Source organism: Haliotis asinina, chromosome 14, assembly GCF_037392515.1.
Source record: "Haliotis asinina isolate JCU_RB_2024 chromosome 14, JCU_Hal_asi_v2, whole genome shotgun sequence".
Classification (NCBI taxonomy): Eukaryota; Metazoa; Mollusca; class Gastropoda; order Lepetellida; family Haliotidae; genus Haliotis; species Haliotis asinina.
Genome location: NC_090293.1, coordinates 18601353 through 18623130, shown reverse-complemented (window position 1 = coordinate 18623130; position 21778 = coordinate 18601353). Strand labels below are relative to the sequence as shown.

At 43.2% G+C, this 21778-nt stretch overlaps 1 protein-coding gene across 1 annotated transcript; it reads right to left on the bottom strand.

Annotated features, from left to right (window-relative positions):
* Positions 1 to 1138: 1138 nt before the first annotated feature.
* Positions 1139 to 21545, bottom strand: LOC137261105 (uncharacterized). The gene is made up of 5 exons (XM_067798782.1): positions 20856 to 21545; positions 7277 to 7545; positions 6482 to 6561; positions 2696 to 2768; positions 1139 to 2105 (listed from the first exon to the last, which is right to left on the bottom strand). Exons 2-5 carry the CDS (start codon positions 7502 to 7504, stop codon positions 2085 to 2087), a joined length of 402 nt encoding a protein of 133 aa, XP_067654883.1. The 5' UTR covers positions 7505 to 7545; positions 20856 to 21545; the 3' UTR covers positions 1139 to 2084.
* Positions 21546 to 21778: the final 233 nt, after the last annotated feature.

Genomic DNA, 21778 nt, shown 5'->3' with positions numbered 1-21778 from the left:
ATATCACCACCCATTATTGACACCAGCACCACCACCAGTTAATCCTAAAGCTCATTAACCAACATGGCCATCCTTCCATCCGCTGTTACTACCATGTCATCACAGACCACACACTTCTACCCTCTGGAAATCTCTACCACTGAGCACCAACTGCATCCATATCAATGGTAAATATTTTAACAGTGGCATCAATAATATCACTTCGTATTTTGTAATTTAGATACACCAGTCCATATTCCTGCAAGAGTCTGTTTCGTTGTGAAGGAAATACGTGTGATCTTTAAATATACTCCATACAAATTAAAGACCCAATTTTCATTACTGCTTGTTAACTAGAGCCTTATTACACTTCACATTTCAGTTGGTCCTTTCAAGCATGTTTATGTCTTGTGTTCTGTTTCCAGGTTCAGCTGTTGTTATTGCTCGAACTTTCGAAGCGTTTCTTTATAGCAAGCAGCGACATGTTTTAATACATGCCGCTGAAATAATACGGGTAACTGACATTGGTCTTCAATTCGTGAAAAATTAATATAACACAACTAGTTCGACGTGACTTCAGTTCTTTGGTGTTCGTTTTAATCGATGTAGCTGGGAACCTAGAATGACAAATGTCTTTGGTATGCACCAACTCTTCTATGCGAATTACCAAAAGTACAGAATCACAGAAGAATAGTAGAAAGCGTATCTGTTTAGATAGCAACAAGTCGCATGCCCACTCGCCAGACTTCTAACCACGAGTCTACCCCACTGACCATCAATATAGCGTATGAATACGCATGTGGTCAGATATGGAAAACAACAGATGGTAAGGGCAAGACAGTTTCCGGCGTTTGGTAACTGACAAACTATGTTGTAAGTGATGTCCCATATTCTCTGAAGAACATCGAAGTTTGTGTGTGAATTTAGTTTTACATATATATGACGGTGGTGTGTACAGATAATCCAGTGATCAATATAATGAGCATCGATCTACACGATTGGGAGCCGAGTCCATGTGTCAACCAAGTCACTGAGTTTGACCACCCGATCCTGTTAGTCGCCTTTTCCGACAAGCATAGGTTACTAAAGATCAGTTCTAACCTGGATCTTCACGGGATGCGTTGACTGAAAACAACACAGCTATTGACAACTCCACGTCAAGAGAATGAAGGAATTTGTTTATTTCTTATAAACATATACTTGTAGAATATTGACAATATAAAAAACTAATGCATTTGTGTTTTACCGACTGACACATATTAGGCTGCCAGGAGCATGACATTACGATAACAAAGATCTATACACCTGTACGATAACAATTATTTGAAACACCTGCATGGGAAACACCTGTATGAGAAACACCTGTCCTACAACAGCAGCACCAGTTCCAGGATGGAAGTAATTCAGACAAACAGGTGCTCTGAAGCTGCTCATAGATGGCCATATGTACACCAAATAGGAAATGAAATCCAGGACATTTCTTGTTTAAAATGAAAAGGGGACTTTTTTCCGATAACTTTTTTTTACAAAGCAAATTTAGGACTTTTTCATCGGTACTACTTTTACCAAGGACTTTTTTACTGAACACCGAATATTGAACTCGGACAGACCCTACAAACAGAAGAAGCATTTTTCAATGAAACGTGTCCGGACATGTGTGATGAATCTACAGTTTGTACATGTAGTGGAGTGTTATAGATAAAAGGTAAACAGTTGTAATAACGGGTCATTTGTTTTGTTAATTTTGGGGGGTTTTTACCATCAAGCGTAGGTAAGGGTGATTTTCTGTACACGTTGTAGGCCTTAAATAGACAGTGTGTAATTAGATTCAGTGTGCGAAACATTTTCCAAATTTTGCAGACTGCCTATGTCTGAACGTTACTAGCCCAAAAAATAATTGACTAGCCGGAATTATATTTGAATGGGTTTTAAAAAATAGATACATATAAGATATTGTCGGCATGCCACGGATTTCGTCAGCAAGCAGCCAATATGACGCGATTATATTAAGGTGTTATACTGTAAGCTGTATAAGATTCCCTTCACGTATCAGACAAAACATCTAACCCATCTCAACCAGTGGCTGTCGCGTTGGTTCCTGTTGTCTAGCAACCGTAACAGATACACTGAAAAGAAAACAGTACAAACTTAATGTTACTCGATTATCATGTTCTTTGAAGATATCAGATAATGCCATCACATGCCCTTGAACTAACAAACTAAAATGGTGGGTTTTGTGTGAAAAGGGTTTGAAGTCAAGCTTTGGCGCAATGGCATGTTCCCACAATGACACGTATATGAAGGCACAGTGGCAATTTGATACATTGTGATGTACCTAGAATGACACGTGTATGAAGGCACAGTGACGATTTGATAAAATGGCATGTACCCACAATGGCTTGCGTATGAAGGCACAGTGGCGTTTTGGCACAGTGCATGTACCCAGAATGGCACATGTATGAAGGCACAATGGTGTTTTGGCACACTGGCTTGTACCCATAAAGGCACATGTCTGAAGGCACAATGGCGTTTTGACACTGGCATGTACCCACAACAGCACGTGCATGAAGACACAATCAGAGAGAGAGAGAGAGAGAGAGAGAGAGAGGGAGAGAGAGAGGGGGGGAGAGGGAGAGAGAGAGGGAGAGAGAGAGGAAGAGAGAGAGAGGGAGAGAGAGAGAGAGAGAGAGAGAGAGAGAGATAAATCCTCACTCACCAGACAAATCCACACAAAAATCCACGGTGGGAAGAATATGGAGATACAGCAGTGAAGACAATGGTTGACGGTCCTGGAAGAAAACAACATAACCATCCCTGACCATCAATATTGTACGGTTACTATAAATCCTATTATCGGCTTGATCGACAACTCCTGTAACGAAGCAACGCACTGTCTACCATTATTTTCTCTGCAGTAAAGTAGGTTCCTTCCAGAATCGGGCAGATATCTGTCCTGAATTTGCACCAGTCACTTCTGAACCCAGATTTTGATACGTATTGTAATAATAATAATACGTGCATTTATAATCAGCTTAACTCCATTCACTAATATTCAGGAAATAATATCAGACGGGTCTTTTTAAGAAGTGAAGTTATAGTTCAGCTGTAACCGGAAATACACCGGAAATACACCGGAAATTGTGGGATTGTCCTAGACGTAAGAAAAATGTTGATAAAAACACAAACTCTTCCACAATATAGATAAAGCATGCAAGCAAAGCCGTAGTGTGGAACCTTGTTAGACCCCATTATGAAATACTAGTAGTTTGTTATAAGTTTTAAGTGCAATTCACACAAACAAACGAACAAAGGAGGGTAATTCATTGCCTGATCTTGACAACTATGGTAACAAGACTGAGTGAGTGAGTATGGTTTTACGACGCGTTTGGCAATATTCCAGCGACATCATGGCGGGGGACACCAGAAATGGGCTTCACACTTTGTACCCATGTGGGAAATCAAACCCGATCTTCGGCGTGACGAGCTCACGCTTTAACCACTATGCTACCCCAAATCTCTTCCAACATAATGTCAAAGATTAAACATATATCTAGCCATTGCATTATTGACTCTCTGAATTCTTCTTGTGGTGCTGTCTTTACTACTGTAAAAGAATATTTTTTCAGTTTCAGAAAAAAGCAAATTTAATACCCCATGTCATAAGCAGCACCGATTAAGGCACGAAGTAGGACATGTCCTGTGGTAAGGCGAAAACTGATATTGAAAAGTATACCTACATACATACACACACACACACACACACACACACACACACACACACACACACACACACACACACACACACACACACACATATAGTATTCCCAGAAATTATTGAGAATCATGTTGCGTCATGTAACTCATTACGTTTATTAACTTCTGGCGTTTTACTTACATAAACATGTTAAAACATCATCCTTTTACAGTCTCAGTCTTGTTTTAGTACTTTGTTAGACCTCCTCGCTCAGCAATGCATGCCTGAATACGCCTAGGCACACTACCCATCAAAGTAATCGTGTGACAGGGTATCCCAATATTGGACCACCTCGGCCTTCATATCTTCAATATTTCTCAGTACCGTTTGGTTTATTCTGTCCTTCATGACTCCCCACACATTCTCAATTGGGTTTAGGTCTGGGCTGTAACTGGGCCAGTCTAAAACTTGAACATTTTCGCCCGACAACCACTGTTTTGTGTAGCGCGCAGTGTGTCTTGGGTCATTATCATGCTGGAAAATCCAATCATCTTCATACAATGTTTGTGCTGTCGGAAGAAGGTGACCATTTAGAATGTCAACGTATCTTTCTTTTGTCAAGTTTCCCGTGAAAACACACAATGGCGTCACTCCGCGAGCCGATATGCCACCCCACATGTGAAACTTCGGGCTATGTTTTGGTCGCTGGTAGATAGGTTTGACAGTATCTTTGGTCCAAATTTTCACACAATTAGGGAAAAGCCAAACAGAACTTTCATCCGAAAAGAAAACATTATCCCAATCTTGATTTTCATGAGCCCGACACCAGTTTAAACGTTTTTCCTTTTGTGCATCTTTCATCAACGGCGAGGTAATTCCACGTTTTTTCACCCAATTAAGTGTCTGTAATTCCTGCCTAACCGTTTCATTGCATACCTGAGGACTTCCTCTGCTAATCATTTCATTTCTGATGTTCTCAACACTGATGTTTCTGATGTTCTCAATTTGCCCCTACTCACAATCTGCCCAAGTCTTCGGCAATCCACAACACTGAATTTCCTAGGCCGACCTGCCCCTGCTTTGTGCTCTATCCCGGTTCCTGTTTGAATATTCTTCAAAGTTCTGTATACTGTAGACAGAGGAATACCATGTCTACAAGCTAACACTTTAGCATCAGCCTCACCCCTTTCAAAATCAGCTAGAATGAGCTTTCTTTTCTCTCTTGCTGTAAATTCTGCCATGTCAACACAGGAAGCCGTCTGCTCAGACAAGGAAGATAACTCTTGACGTAATGAGCTGCCTTCTAAGGCTTCAAGAGTTGTCTCCCTTATTTAGTATGCTTAGTGCATAGTGAAAGCCCTTTTTCCAATCTTAGCATCATTAGAAAAAAAACAAAGATTTTCTGAATAATTTCTGGGAACACTGTACATACATACATACATACATACATACATACATACATACATACATACATACATACATACATACATACATACATACATACATACATACATACATACATACATACATTTATTTTATATTAAAGTTTCATAAAATTTGTCACAGATGAGTCTGATGCCTTGTCCTTAAAGGAAATACATCTTAGCAGTCGGTCAGTCCTCCGGTTCTCTGTATGCACTGCTGAATTCGGCACGGCATGGAATCTATATATATTATATTAAGTTTGGGGTAGGTCCATCCATGTCTGGTCAATAACATGACGCCACTCGCGGATGATTTTGGGTTCCAACCTCTCAACTTTATGATCTGCCACACATTTTCTATTGGATTTAAGTCTGGTGACGCAGCGGGAAATATGTTCAAAGGTCACGTGAATGGCTTCCAGCCAGGTCAAGGTGTGAATTGATTTGTGGATCGGGGCATTGTCTTGTTGAAATTGGAATGGGATTCCACTTTGACCTATGTGGGAATCTAGTACGCCTTGCTGTAAAATATCACAGTATTTGCGAGAATCAAATCTGCCCTCCATCTCCAGCAGAGGCGTCACACCGAGTTAGCTAATGCCACCCCATACCATGACACTTGGAGAAAACTTTAGTACCATTTTCAAGCACTTTCCTCAGACCACCTCGTCCTCGTTATTCTGTAAAACTGAAATTTACTCTCGTCTGTGAAAATCACATTGGAAAACTCCTGGCACCCATACATTCTACACCATTCAAGTCGTTTAGCCTGATGGTCATCTGCCATCAAGGGGACTTTTTTCGGTACCAGTTTAGCATATCCAGAGTGTTTTAATGAGCATCGAATTGTCCACTCTGATATGTCAGGACCACCTTGACTTGATGCTCAGACAGCAATGTGTTTGGCAGACCAGTTCGGATGCAGCACAGCGAGGCGCGCGACCCTCCTCCTGTCATGAGGCCCCAGGCTCGAACGACGTCCCAATCCCGGCTTACGTCCTACGCCAACTCCTGCTTCGATTCTATTCAAAATTCTGTGAACTGATGCGCTACTAAGACCTGACAACTTAACAAGTTTCTTAACTGATCGCATGCCGGATTCATACAATGCCTGAAGTCTACTTCTTTGAATGATAGTTACCATTTCGTCCATTCTCTCGTCTGCTAACAAGGTCACGTGACCAAGCCGAAAGTGCATGTAAGGGAGATAAGCGTTTGACAACATGGGAAGTCAACTCCAATAGCCTACATTAGTGTCCGGCGATCTATTCGCGTATATTATCAATTTTCATATATGTAACATGTGTCTCATATTTTCACTCACTCGTTATGGGAGCTAGAGACAAGGGACTAATATGTCATTAACTGTAATATAAGTACTTACTCTCTCTCTTGAACTACAACAGTCTGCGCAGCACCACCACCGACAACAACGACGTTGGTACTTGTTTGCTGCTGCATCATCTACAAAATCAACATGACAATAAACGTCTAAAACACAAACATGAAAATCCATCCTTACCAATCCAGGACATTATATTTCAACTCTATCCCGATTAATAACTTTGACATATTCCCCACTCTTGTTTCGCTTTGGAACTGGGGTCACCAAAACCAAATCTTTCACTGAGAGCAAGATGCATCACGTTCATGAATTTAACACACAAAACGAATGAGAACGAAAACCGAGCTCTTTGGGAGCCGTCATTGACAACGCGAGGTCAGTTTTACGTAAATACGTAAATTTCACTTTCGATTAGAGATCTAAAATTTTCCATAATTTTACATAGTCGTAAGGTACGTCCTTACATTAGACAAGAAATACACAAAATATTGCACTGTACAACATTCCAGCTGTAAGGTGGCGGTGTGGAGTCTGGATCTGACAATCCAGTGATCATCAGCATGACCATCAACCTGCGCAGCTGAGTCACGATGTGTCAACCAGGGCCTTCTTTCACAAGGCACTAAGGTGATCGTAAGTCACTAAGGTAACCTCAGTGCAGTGTTAATGAATGGGAGTTAAGGTTAAACTAATAAAGCTTGTTTTCGTGAATGGGGCCCCAGGTGAGCAAGTCTGACCATCCGATCCTGTTAGTCGCCTCTCACCACAAGCATGGGTTACTGAAGACCGATTCTCACACAGATATTCAAGTACAAGAAATATTGATCACTTTACCGGAGGAGGGTAGGGCTGGGGTGGCCCGTATCCTTGGGGTGGTGGTCCGTATCCCTGAGGTGGTGGTCCGTAACCCTGGGGTGATCCGTATCCCTGGGGTGGTGGTCCGTATCCCTGGGGTGGTGGTCCGTATCCCTGGGGTGGTGGTCCATATCCTTGTGGGGGTGGTGCATATGCCTGTGGGGGCGACCCCGTCCCCGGCTGGTATGGAGGGGGGTGTTTCTCCATCTTTGATGATATTATTCAGAAAAAAACGTTTAAAAATTCGCCTGTAAAACAAAAAGTGCCAAATGTGAGCAAAAGACTTTTACTTATTTTAACTTTCATACTTATTTCACTAAGACTTTTCAATACACATAGGTCTTGCGTATCTTCCTTCATATGTGTTCCCATCACTCGTCGACTCTGATCTTTAATTATTGTGATACATCGTCATACGTCAACGTGGTACTGCATGCTGCTACCTAGGCATATGTCAACATTGTATTGCACGGTGCTACTTAGGCACACATCAAAGTGGTACTGAATGGTGCTGTATCGTCATATATCAACATGGTACTGCATAGTGCTACTTAGGCACACATCAAAGTGGTACTGAATGGTGCTGTATCGTCATATATCAACATGGTACTGCATAGTGCTACATAGACACACATCAACGTGGTACTGCATGGTGCTGTATCGTCATATATCAACATGGTACTGCACAGTGCTACTTAGGCACACATCAAAGTGGTACTGAATGGTGCTGTATCGTCATATATCAACATGGTACTGCATAGTGCTACATAGACACACATCAACGTGGTACTGCATGGTGCTGTATCGTCATATATCAACATGGTACTGCATAGTGCTACTTAGGCACACATCAAAGTGGTACTGAATGGTGCTGTATCGTCATACATCAACATGGTACTGCATAGTGCCACATAGGCACACATCAACGTGGTACTGCATGGTGCTGTATCGTCATACATCACCATGGTACTGCATAGTGCTACATAGGCACACATCAACGCGGTACTGCATGGTGCTGTATCGTCATATATCAACATGGTACTGCATAGTGCTACATGGGCACACATCAACGTGGTACTGTATGGTGCTGTATCGTCATATATCAACATGGTACTGCATAGTGCTACATGGGCACACATCAACGTGGTATTGTATGGTGCTGTATCGTCATATATCAACATGGTACTGCATAGTGCTACATGGGCACACATCAACGTGGTACTATATGGTGCTGTATCGTCATACATCAACATGGTACTACACAGTGCTACATAGGCACACATCAACGTGGTACTGCATGGTGCTGTATCGTCATATATCAACATGGTACTACATAGTGCTACTTAGGCACACATCAACGTGGTACTGCATGGTGCTGTATCGTCATACATCAACATGGTACTGCATAGTGCTACTTAGGCACACATCAACGTGGTACTGCATGGTGCTGTATCGTCATACATCAACATGGTACTGCATAGTGCTACTTAGGCACACATCAACGTGGTACTGCATGGTGCTGTATCGTCATATATCAACATGGTACTGCATAGTGCTACATAGGCACACATCAACGTGGTACTGAATGGTGCTGTATCGTCATATATCAACATGGTACTGCATAGTGCTACATAGGCACACATCAAAGTGGTACTGCATGGTGCTGTATCGTCATATATCAACATGGTGCTGCACAGTGCTACTTAGGCACACATCAAAGTGGTACTGAATGGTGCTGTATCGTCATATATCAACATGGTACTGCATAGTGCTACATAGACACACATCAACGTGGTACTGCATGGTGCTGTATCGTCATATATCAACATGGTACTGCATAGTGCTACATGGGCACACATCAAAGTGGTACTGAAAGGTGCTGTATCGTCATACATCAACATGGTACTGCATAGTGCCACATAGGCACACATCAACGTGGTACTGCATGGTGCTGTATCGTCATACATCACCATGGTACTGCATAGTGCTACATAGGCACACATCAACGTGGTACTGCATGGTGCTGTATCGTCATATATCAACATGGTACTGCATAGTGCTACATGGGCACACATCAACGTGGTACTGTATGGTGCTGTATCGTCATATATCAACATGGTACTGCATAGTGCTACATGGGCACACATCAACGTGGTATTGTATGGTGCTGTATCGTCATATATCAACATGGTACTGCATAGTGCTACATGGGCACACATCAACGTGGTACTATATGGTGCTGTATCGTCATACATCAACATGGTACTACACAGTGCTACATAGGCACACATCAACGTGGTACTGCATGGTGCTGTATCGTCATATATCAACATGGTACTACATAGTGCTACTTAGGCACACATCAACGTGGTACTGCATGGTGCTGTATCGTCATACATCAACATGGTACTGCATAGTGCTACTTAGGCACACATCAACGTGGTACTGCATGGTGCTGTATCGTCATACATCAACATGGTACTGCATAGTGCTACTTAGGCACACATCAACGTGGTACTGCATGGTGCTGTATCGTCATATATCAACATGGTACTGCATAGTGCTACATAGGCACACATCAACGTGGTACTGCATGGTGCTGTATCGTCATATATCAACATGGTACTGCATAGTGCTACTTAGGCACACATCAACGTGGTACTGCATGGTGCTGTATCGTCATACATCAACATGGTACTGCATAGTGCTACATAGGCACACATCAACGCGGTACTGAATGGTAATGTATCGTCATATATCAACATGGTACTGCATAGTGCTACATGGGCACACATCAACGTGGTACTGCATGGTGCTGTATCGTCATATATCAACATGGTACTGCATAGTGCTACATAGGCACACATCAACGCGGTACTGAATGGTGCTGTATCGTCATATATCAACATGGTACTGCATAGTGCTACATGGGCACACATCAACGTGGTACTGTATGGTGCTGTATCGTCATATATCAACATGGTACTGCATAGTGCTACATGGGCACACATCAACGTGGTATTGTATGGTGCTGTATCGTCATATATCAACATGGTACTGCATAGTGATACATGGGCACACATCAACGTGGTACTATATGGTGCTGTATCGTCATACATCAACATGGTACTACATAGTGCTACATAGGCACACATCAACGTGGTACTGCATGGTGCTGTATCGTCATATATCAACATGGTACTGCATAGTGCTACTTAGGCACACATCAACGTGGTACTGCATGGTGCTGTATCGTCATACATCAACATGGTACTGCATAGTGCTACATAGGCACACATCAACGTGGTACTGCATGGTGCTGTATCGTCAAACATCAACACGGTACTGCATAGTGCTACATAGGCACACATCAACGTGGTACTGCATGGTGCTGTATCGTCATATATCAACATGGTACTACATAGTGCTACTTAGGCACACATCAACGTGGTACTGCATGGTGCTGTATCGTCATATATCAACATGGTACTGCATAGTGCTACTTAGGCACACATCAACGTGGTACTGCATGGTGCTGTATCGTCATACATCAACATGGTACTGCATAGTGCTACTTAGGCACACATCAACGTGGTACTGCATGGTGCTGTATCGTCATATATCAACATGGTACTGCATGGTGCTACATAGGCACACATCAACGTGGTACTGCATGGTGCTGTATCGTCATATATCAACATGGTACTGCATAGTGCTACTTAGGCACACATCAACGTGGTACTGCATGGTGCTGTATCGTCATACATCAACATGGTACTGCATAGTGCTACTTAGGCACACATCAACGTGGTACTGCATGGTGCTGTATGGTGCTGTATCGTCATATATCAACATGGTACTGCATAGTGCTACTTAGGCACACATCAACGTGGTACTGCATGGTGCTGTATCGTCATATATCAACATGGTACTGCATAGTGCTACTTAGGCACACATCAACGTGGTACTGCATGGTGCTGTATCGTCATACATCAACATGGTACTGCATAGTGCTACATAGACACACATCAACGTGGTACTGCATAGTGCTGTATCGTCATATATCAACATGGTACTGCATAGTGCTACATAGACACACATCAACGTGGTACTGCATGGTGCTGTATCGTCATACATCAACATGGTACTGCATAGTGCTACTTAGGCACACATCAACGTGGTACTGCATGGTGCTGTATCGTCATATATCAACATGGTACTGCATAGTGCTACACAGGCACACATCAACGTGGTACTGCATGGTGCTGTATCGTCATATATCAACATGGTACTGCATAGTGCTACATAGGCACACATCAACGTGGTACTGTATGGTGCTGTATCGTCATATATCAACATGGTACTGCATAGTGCTACATAGACACACATCAACGCGGTACTGCATGGTGCTGTATCGTCATATATCAACATGGTACTGCATAGTGCTACACAGGCACACATCAACGTGGTACTGAATGGTGCTGTATCGTCATATATCAACATGGTACTGCATAGTGCTACATAGACACACATCAACGTGGTACTGCATGGTGCTGTATCGTCATATATCAACATGGTACTGCATAGTGCTACATAGGCACACATCAACGTGGTACTGAATGGTGCTGTATCGTCATACATCAACATGGTACTACATAGTGCTACATGGGCACACATCAACGTGGTACTGTATGGTGCTGTATCGTCATATATCAACATGGTACTACATAGTGCTACACAGGCACACATCAACGTCGTGCTGCATGGTGCTGTATCGTCATATATCAACATTGTACTGCATAGTGCTACACAGGCACACATCAACATGGTACTGCATAGTGCAACATAGACACACATCAACGTGGTACTGCATGGTGCTGTATCGCCATATATCAACATGGTACTGCATAGTACTACTTAGGCACACATCAACGTGGTACTGTATGGTGCTGTATCGTCATATATCAACATGGTACTGCATAGTGCTACACAGGCACACATCAATGTGGTACTGAATGGTGCTGTATCGTCATATATCAACATGGTACTGCATAGTGCTACTTAGGCACACATCAACGTGGTACTGCATGGTGCTGTATCGTCATATATCAACATGGTACTGCATAGTGCTACATAGACACACATCAACGTGGTACTGCATGGTGCTGTATCGTCATATATCAACATGGTACTGCATAGTGCTACTTAGGCACACATCAACGTGGTACTGTATGGTGCTGTATCGTCATATATCAACATGGTACTGCATAGTGCTACACAGGCACACATCAACGTGGTACTGCATGGTGCTGTATCATCATATATCAACATGGTACTGCATAGTGCTACACAGGCACACATCAACATGGTACTGCATAGTGCAACATAGACACACATCAACGTGGTACTGCATGGTGCTGTATCGTCATATATCAACATGGTACTGCATAGTGCTACTTAGGCACACATCAACGTGGTACTGCATGGTGCTGTATCGTCATACATCAACATGGTACTGCATAGTGCTACATAGGCACACATCAACGTGGTACTGCATGGTGCTGTATCGTCATACATCAACACGGTACTGCATAGTGCTACATAGGCACACATCAACGTGGTACTGCATGGTGCTGTATCGTCATATATCAACATGGTACTACATAGTGCTACATAGGCACACATCAACGTGGTACTGCATGGTGCTGTATCGTCATATATCAACATGGTACTGCATAGTGCTACTTAGGCACACATCAACGTGGTACTGCATGGTGCTGTATCGTCATACATCAACATGGTACTGCATAGTGCTACTTAGGCACACATCAACGTGGTACTGCATGGTGCTGTATCGTCATATATCAACATGGTACTGCATGGTGCTACATAGGCACACATCAACGTGGTACTGCATGGTGCTGTATCGTCATATATCAACATGGTACTGCATAGTGCTACTTAGGCACACATCAACGTGGTACTGCATGGTGCTGTATCGTCATATATCAACATGGTACTGCATAGTGCTACATAGGCACACATCAACGTGGTACTGCATGGTGCTGTATCGTCATATATCAACATGGTACTGCATAGTGCTACATGGGCACACATCAACGTGGTACTGTATGGTGCTGTATCGTCATATATCAACATGGTACTGCATAGTGCTACACAGGCACACATCAACGTGGTACTGCATGGTGCTGTATCGTCATATATCAACATTGTACTGCATAGTGCTACACAGGCACACATCAACATGGTACTGCATAGTGCAACATAGCCACACATCAACGTGGTACTGCATGGTGCTGTATCGTCATATATCAACATGGTACTGCATAGTGCTACTTAGGCACACATCAACGTGGTACTGTATGGTGCTGTATCGTCATATATCAACATGGTACTGCATAGTGCTACACAGGCACACATCAACGTGGTACTGAATGGTGCTGTATCGTCATATATCAACATGGTACTGCATAGTGCTACTTAGGCACACATCAACGTGGTACTGCATGGTGCTGTATCGTCATATATCAACATGGTACTGCATAGTGCTACATAGACACACATCAACGTGGTACTGCATGGTGCTGTATCGTCATATATCAACATGGTACTGCATAGTGCTACATGGGCACACATCAACGTGGTACTGTATGGTGCTGTATCGTCATGTATCAACATGGTACTGCATAGTGCTACACAGGCACACATCAACGTGGTACTGCATGGTGCTGTATCATCATACATCAACATGGTACTGCATAGTGCTACACAGGCACACATCAACATGGTACTGCATAGTGCAACATAGACACACATCAACGTGGTACTGCATGGTGCTGTATCGTCATGTATCAACATGGTGCTGCATAGTGCTACTTAGGCACACATCAACGTGGTACTGCATGGTGCTGTATCGTCATATATCAACATGGTACTGCATAGTGCTACACAGGCACACATCAACGTGGTACTGCATGGTGCTGTATCGTCACATATCAACATGGTACTGCATAGTGCTACTTAGGCACACATCAACGTGGTACTGCATGGTGCTGTATCGTCACATATCAACATGGTACTGCATAGTGCTACATAGACACACATCAACGTGGTACTGCATGGTGCTGTATCGTCATATATCAACATGGTACTGCATAGTGCTACTTAGGCACACATCAAAGTGGTACTGAATGGTGCTGTATCGTCATATATCAACATGGTACTGCATAGTGCTACATAGGCACACATCAAAGTGGTACTGAATGGTGCTGTATCGTCATATATCAACATGGTACTACATAGTGCCACATAGGCACACATCAACGTGGTACTGCATGGTGCTGTATCGTCATATATCAACATGGTACTGCATAGTGCTACATAGGCACACATCAACGCGGTACTGCATGGTGCTGTATCGTCATATATCAACATGGTACTGCATAGTGCTACATAGGCACACATCAACGTGGTACTGCATGGTGCTGTATCGTCATATATCAACATTGTACTGCATAGTGCTACACAGGCACACATCAACATGGTACTGCATAGTGCAACATAGACACACATCAACGTGGTACTGCATGGTGCTGTATCGTCATATATCAACATGGTACTGCATAGTGCTACTTAGGCACACATCAACGTGGTACTGTATGGTGCTGTGTCGTCATATATCAACATGGTACTGCATAGTGCTACACAGGCACACATCAACGTGGTACTGAATGGTGCTGTATCGTCATATATCAACATGGTACTGCATAGTGCTACTTAGGCACACATCAACGTGGTACTGCATGGTGCTGTATCGTCATATATCAACATGGTACTGCATAGTGCTACACAGGCACACATCAACGTGGTACTGAATGGTGCTGTATCGTCATATATCAACATGGTACTGCATAGTGCTACATAGACACACATCAACGTGGTACTGAATGGTGCTGTATCGTCATATATCAACATGGTACTGCATAGTGCTACTTAGGCACACATCAACGTGGTACTGCATGGTGCTGTATCGTCATATATCAACATGGTACTGCATAGTGCTACTTAGGCACACATCAACGTGGTACTGCATGGTGCTGTATCGTCATATGTCAACATTGTACTGCATAGTGCTACACAGGCACACATCAACGTGGTACTGCATAGTGCAACATAGACACACATCAACGTGGTACTGCATGGTGCTGTATCGTCATATATCAACATGGTACTGCATAGTGCTACTTAGGCACACATCAACGTGGTACTGTATGGTGCTGTGTCGTCATATATCAACATGGTACTGCATAGTGCTACACAGGCACACATCAACGTGGTACTGAATGGTGCTGTATCGTCATATATCAACCTGGTACTGCATAGTGCTACTTAGGCACACATCAACGTGGTACTGCATGGTGCTGTATCGTCATATATCAACATGGTACTGCATAGTGCTACTTAGGCACACATCAACGTGGTACTGCATGGTGCTGTATCGTCATATATCAACATGGTACTGCATAGTGCTACATAGGCACACATCAACGTGGTACTGTATGGTGCTGCATCGTCATATATCAACATGGTACTGCATAGTGCTACATAGACACACATCAACGCGGTACTGCATGGTGCTGTATCGTCATATATCAACATGGTACTGCATAGTGCTACACAGGCACACATCAACGTGGTACTGAATGGTGCTGTATCGTCCTATATCAACATGGTACTCCATAGTGCAACATAGACACACATCAACGTGGTACTGCATGGTGCTGTGTCGTCATATATCAACATTGTACTGCATAGTGCTACATGGGCACACATCAACGTGGTACTATATGGTGCTGTATCGTCATACATCAACATGGTACTACATAGTGCTACATAGGCACACATCAACGTGGTACTGCATGGTGCTGTATCGTCATATATCAACATGGTACTGCATAGTGCTACTTAGGCACACATCAACGTGGTACTGCATGGTGCTGTATCGTCATACATCAACATGCTACTGCATAGTGCTACATAGGCACACATCAACGTGGTACTGCATGGTGCTGTATCGTCATATATCAACATGGTACTGCATAGTGCTACTTAGGCACACATCAACGTGGTACTGCATGGTGCTGTATCGTCACATATCAACATGGTACTGCATAGTGCTACACAGGCACACATCAACGTGGTACTGCATGGTGCTGTATCGTCACATATCAACATGGTACTGCATAGTCCTACATAGACACACATCAAAGTGGTACTGCATGGTGCTGTATCGTCATATATCAACATGGTACTGCATAGTGCTACTTAGGCACACATCAAAGTGGTACTGAATGGTGCTGTATCGTCATATATCAACATGGTACTGCATAGTGCTACATAGGCACACATCAAAGTGGTACTGAATGGTGCTGTATCGTCATATATCAACATGGTACTACATAGTGCCACATAGGCACACATCAACGTGGTACTGCATGGTGCTGTATCGTCATATATCAACATGGTACTGCATAGTGCTACATAGGCACACATCAACGCGGTACTGCATGGTGCTGTATCGTCATATATCAACATGGTACTGCATAGTGCTACATAGGCACACATCAACGTGGTACTGTATGGTGCTGTATCGTCATATATCAACATGGTACTGCATAGTGCTACATGGGCACACATCAACGTGGTATTGTATGGTGCTGTATCGTCATATATCAACATGGTACTGCATAGTGCTACATGGGCACACATCAACGTGGTACTATATGGTGCTGTATCGTCATACATCAACATGGTACTACATAGTGCTACTTAGGCACACATCAACGTGGTACTGCATGGTGCTGTATCGTCATATATCAACATGGTACTGCATAGTGCTACTTAGGCACACATCAACGTGGTACTGCATGGTGCTGTATCGTCATACATCAACATGGTACTGCATAGTGCTACTTAGGCACACATCAAAGTGGTACTGCATGGTGCTGTATCGTCATACATCAACATGGTACTGCATAGTGCTACTTATGCACACATCAACGTGGTACTGCATGGTGCTGTATCGTCATACATCAACATGGTACTGCATGGTTCTACATAGGCACACATCAACGTGGTACTGCATGGTGCTGTATCGTCATATATCAACATGGTACTGCATAGTGCTACTTAGGCACACATCAACGTGGTACTGCATGGTGCTGTATCGTCATACATCAACATGGTACTGCATAGTGCTACTTATGCACACATCAACGTGGTACTGCATGGTGCTGTATCGTCATATATCAACATGGTACTGCATAGTGCTACATAGGCACACATCAACGTGGTACTGCATGGTGCTGTATCGTCATATATCAACATGGTACTGCATAGTGCTACTTAGGCACACATCAAAGTGGTACTGCATGGTGCTGTATCGTCATATATCAACATGGTACTGCATAGTGCTACTTAGGCACACATCAACGTGGTACTGCATGGTGCTGTATGGTGCTGTATCGTCATATATCAACATGGTACTGCATAGTGCTACTTAGGCACACATCAACGTGGTACTGCATGGTGCTGTATCGTCATATATCAACATGGTACTGCATAGTGCTACTTAGGCACACATCAACGTGGTACTGCATGGTGCTGTATCGTCATATATCAACATGGTACTGCATAGTGCTACATAGACACACATCAACGTGGTACTGCATGGTGCTGTATCGTCATATATCAACATGGTACTGCATAGTGCTACATAGACACACATCAACGTGGTACTGCATGGTGCTGTATCGTCATATATCAACATGGTACTGCATAGTGCTACTTAGGCACACATCAACGTGGTACTGCATGGTGCTGTATCGTCATATATCAACATGGTACTGCATAGTGCTACATAGACACACATCAACGCGGTACTGCATGGTGCTGTATCGTCATATATCAACATGGTACTGCATAGTGCTACACAGGCACACATCAACGTGGTACTGAATGGTGCTGTATCGTCATATATCAACATGGTACTGCATAGTGCTACATAGGCACACATCAACGTGGTACTGCATGGTGCTGTATCGTCATATATCAACATGGTACTGCATAGTGCTACTTAGGCACACATCAACGTGGTACTGCATGGTGCTGTATCGTCATATATCAACATGGTACTGCATAGTGCTACATAGACACACATCAACGTGGTACTGCATAGTGCTGTATCGTCATATATCAACATGGTACTGCATAGTGCTACATAGACACACATCAACGTGGTACTGTATGGTGCTGTATCGTCATATATCAACATGGTACTGCATAGTGCTACATAGACACACATCAACGTGGTACTGAATGGTGCTGTATCGTCATATATCAACATGGTACTGCATAGTGCTACATGGGCACACATCAACGTGGTACTGCATGGTGCTGTATCGTCATATATCAACATGGTGCTGCATAGTGCTACATAGGCACACATCAACGTGGTACTGCTTGGTGCTGTATCGTCATATATCAACATGGTACTGCATAGTGCTACATGGGCACACATCAACGTGGTACTGTATGGTGCTGTATCGTCATATATCAACATGGTACTGCATAGTGCTACACAGGCACACATCAACGTGGTACTGCATGGTGCTGTATCGTCATATATCAACATGGTACTGCATAGTGCTACATAGGCACACATCAACGTGGTACTGCATGGTGCTGTATCGTCACACATCAACATGGTACTGCATAGTGCTACATAGGCACACATCAACGTGGTACTGAATGGTGCTGTATCGTCATATATCAACATGGTACTGCATTGTGCTACTTAGGCACACATCAACGTGGTACTGTATGGTGCTGTATCGTCATATATCAACATGGTACTGCATAGTGCTACACAGGCACACATCAACGTGGTACTGCATGGTGCTGTATCGTCATATATCAACATGGTACTGCATAGTGCTACATAGGCACACATCAACGTGGTACTGCATGGTGCTGTATCGTCACACATCAACATGGTACTGCATAGTGCTACATATCAACAATGCTGTATGGGTATACACCATCATGATGCTGCATGGTGCTGTCTGGGTATACACCATCATGTCTGGGTATACACCATCATGATACTGCATGGTGCTGTCTGGGTATACACCATCATGATACTGCATGGTGCTGTCTGGGTATACACCATCATGATACTGCATGGTGCTGTATGGGTATACACCATCATGATACTGCATGGTGCTGTATGGGTATACACCATCATGATACTGCATGGTGCTGTCTGGGTATACACCATCATGTCTGGGTATACACCATCATGATACTGCATGGTGCTGTCTGGGTATACACCATCATGATACTGCATGGTGCTGTATGGGTATACACCATCATGATACTGCATGGTGCTGCATGGGTATACACCATCATGATGCTGCAATGTGCTGTATGGGTATACGCCATCATGATGCTGCATGGTGCTGTATGGGTATACGCCATCACGATACTGCATGGTGCTGTATGGGTATACACCATCATGATACTGCATGGTGCTGTATGGGTATACACCATCATGATACTGCATGGTGCTGTATGGGTATACACCATCATGATACTGCATGATGCTGTATGGGTATACGCCATCATGATACTGCAATGTGCTGTATGGGTATACACCATGATGATACTGCATGGTGCTACATCATTTACGTGTTGCATGGTGCAATCGTAATAGATCGGCATTGCGATGCTTGTTAGTAAGGCAACAACATAATGCACTGTATAGATTGAAAAATGACATGATTTATAGACACTGAAATAAGATTTCGCGTTTTCCACTTCCTTATGTTATAGCATTATAACCGTTTGCCTTTGGGCAACAACATTAACAAGCAGGCCCAGCAACAGCATAACGACCTGAAAAATCGGTAAAATTACAAAATACTGGATACCTTCCGCCATCTTTGAGTTTGCTTATGGTTAGGGTTAGGAAAAGGTTTAGGGTTAAGGTAAGGGTTAGGGTTAGGGTTAGGGTTAGGGTTAGGGTTAGGTTTAGGGTGACGTGACACTAAATAATATGGCTGGTAGGTATCCCGTATTATGTAGGTGTGCAGAAAAATTCATAATCTATTTCCAACTAAATCGGCAAGGAAAGGGGCAATAAAGCGTGAAAAACAGACATAGTATATATTAATAAACTTGGTGATCATACATGTTTGTCATACGTAACACTTTCATAAAACACACGTTCAAGTTCGGAAGTTCAGTGATGCAGACAAGTCATAACGTTTGAGGTCACAACGACCTACAATTAGTCAACGAACTGTCTTACAATATATCGCGGCAACTTGAATAAAGGTTAACTTCATATTAATGATGTTAATATCATAACGAAAATCATTAATTAACATTAGCATCTTTCGGTTTCAATTATTCAAATGTTCAAGCCACGCTACTTCCCTGTAGCTGACTAAACTGGAAAATAGTTAAACGGACTTACCTGCTGGTAGCCACACGAACACAGCTTAATCACCACAAAGTGCTCTGATGACCTAGATTCAAACTTGCATCCGTGTTTGAGAAGAATGAAAACGACTACACTTCGGGGACCGTGTACCACAATGCGGCGAGCAGTGTTTTTTTAATCACCTGAGCTATTACTTTCTACACTTCGCTCACACCCAGTACTTGGCAACCATAAACTGTCGTTCCGAGAACTCTTTCATTGATTCATAGTACGCGAGCCAACTGCTTGCTCGACCCTAAAAGTCACATGATCAGGGGCTTATTTTACGAAGAAACCTTTACTAAGGTTAACTTTAACTCCCATTAAACACTGCACTAAGGTTACCTTAGTGACACGATCACCTCAGTGCTTTGTGAAAGGAGGTCGAAATATGCAAACTGTACAACGCCTGTCTTTTCCAGAGTGCTGTAGGTCGTACTGTCTCCGTGTTCTGGTCGACAGAGTATTATGTGTAGGTTCGTACCGTCTCCGTGTTCTGGTTGACAGAGTATGTATCTTTAGGTCGTTCTGTCTCCGTGTTCTGGTTGACAGAGTATGTATCTTTAGGTCGTTCTGTCTCCGTGTTCTGGTTGACAGAGTATGTATCTTTAGGTCGTTCTGTTTCCGTGTTCTGGTCGACAGAGTATTATCTGTAGGTTCGTACCGTCTCCGTGTTCTGGTTGACAGAGTATGTATCTTTAGGTCGTTCTGTTTCCGTGTTCTGGTCGACAGAGTATTATCTGTAGGTTCGTACTGCCTCCGTGTTCTGGTCGACAGAGTATTATCTGTAGGTTCGTACTGCCTCCGTGTTCTGGTCGACAGAGTATTATCTGTAGGTTCGTACCGTCTCCGTGTTCTGGTCGACAGAGTATTATCTGTAGGTTCGTACTGCCTCCGTGTTCTGGTCGACAGAGTAT

Bases quoted from the DNA above. Each gene is read 5' to 3' on its own strand.
- LOC137261105 (XM_067798782.1), bottom strand. From the start codon at position 7,504: ATGGAGAAACACCCCCCTCCATACCAGCCGGGGACGGGGTCGCCCCCA. The intron at 6,562-7,276 runs GTAAAGTGATCA...TTGATTTTGTAG, and splicing joins CCCAGCCCTACCCTCCTCCG to ATGATGCAGCAGCAAACAAG. The intron at 2,106-2,695 runs GTGAGTGAGGAT...TTTTCTTTTCAG, and splicing joins TTTTTGTGTGGATTTGTCTG to TGTATCTGTTACGGTTGCTA.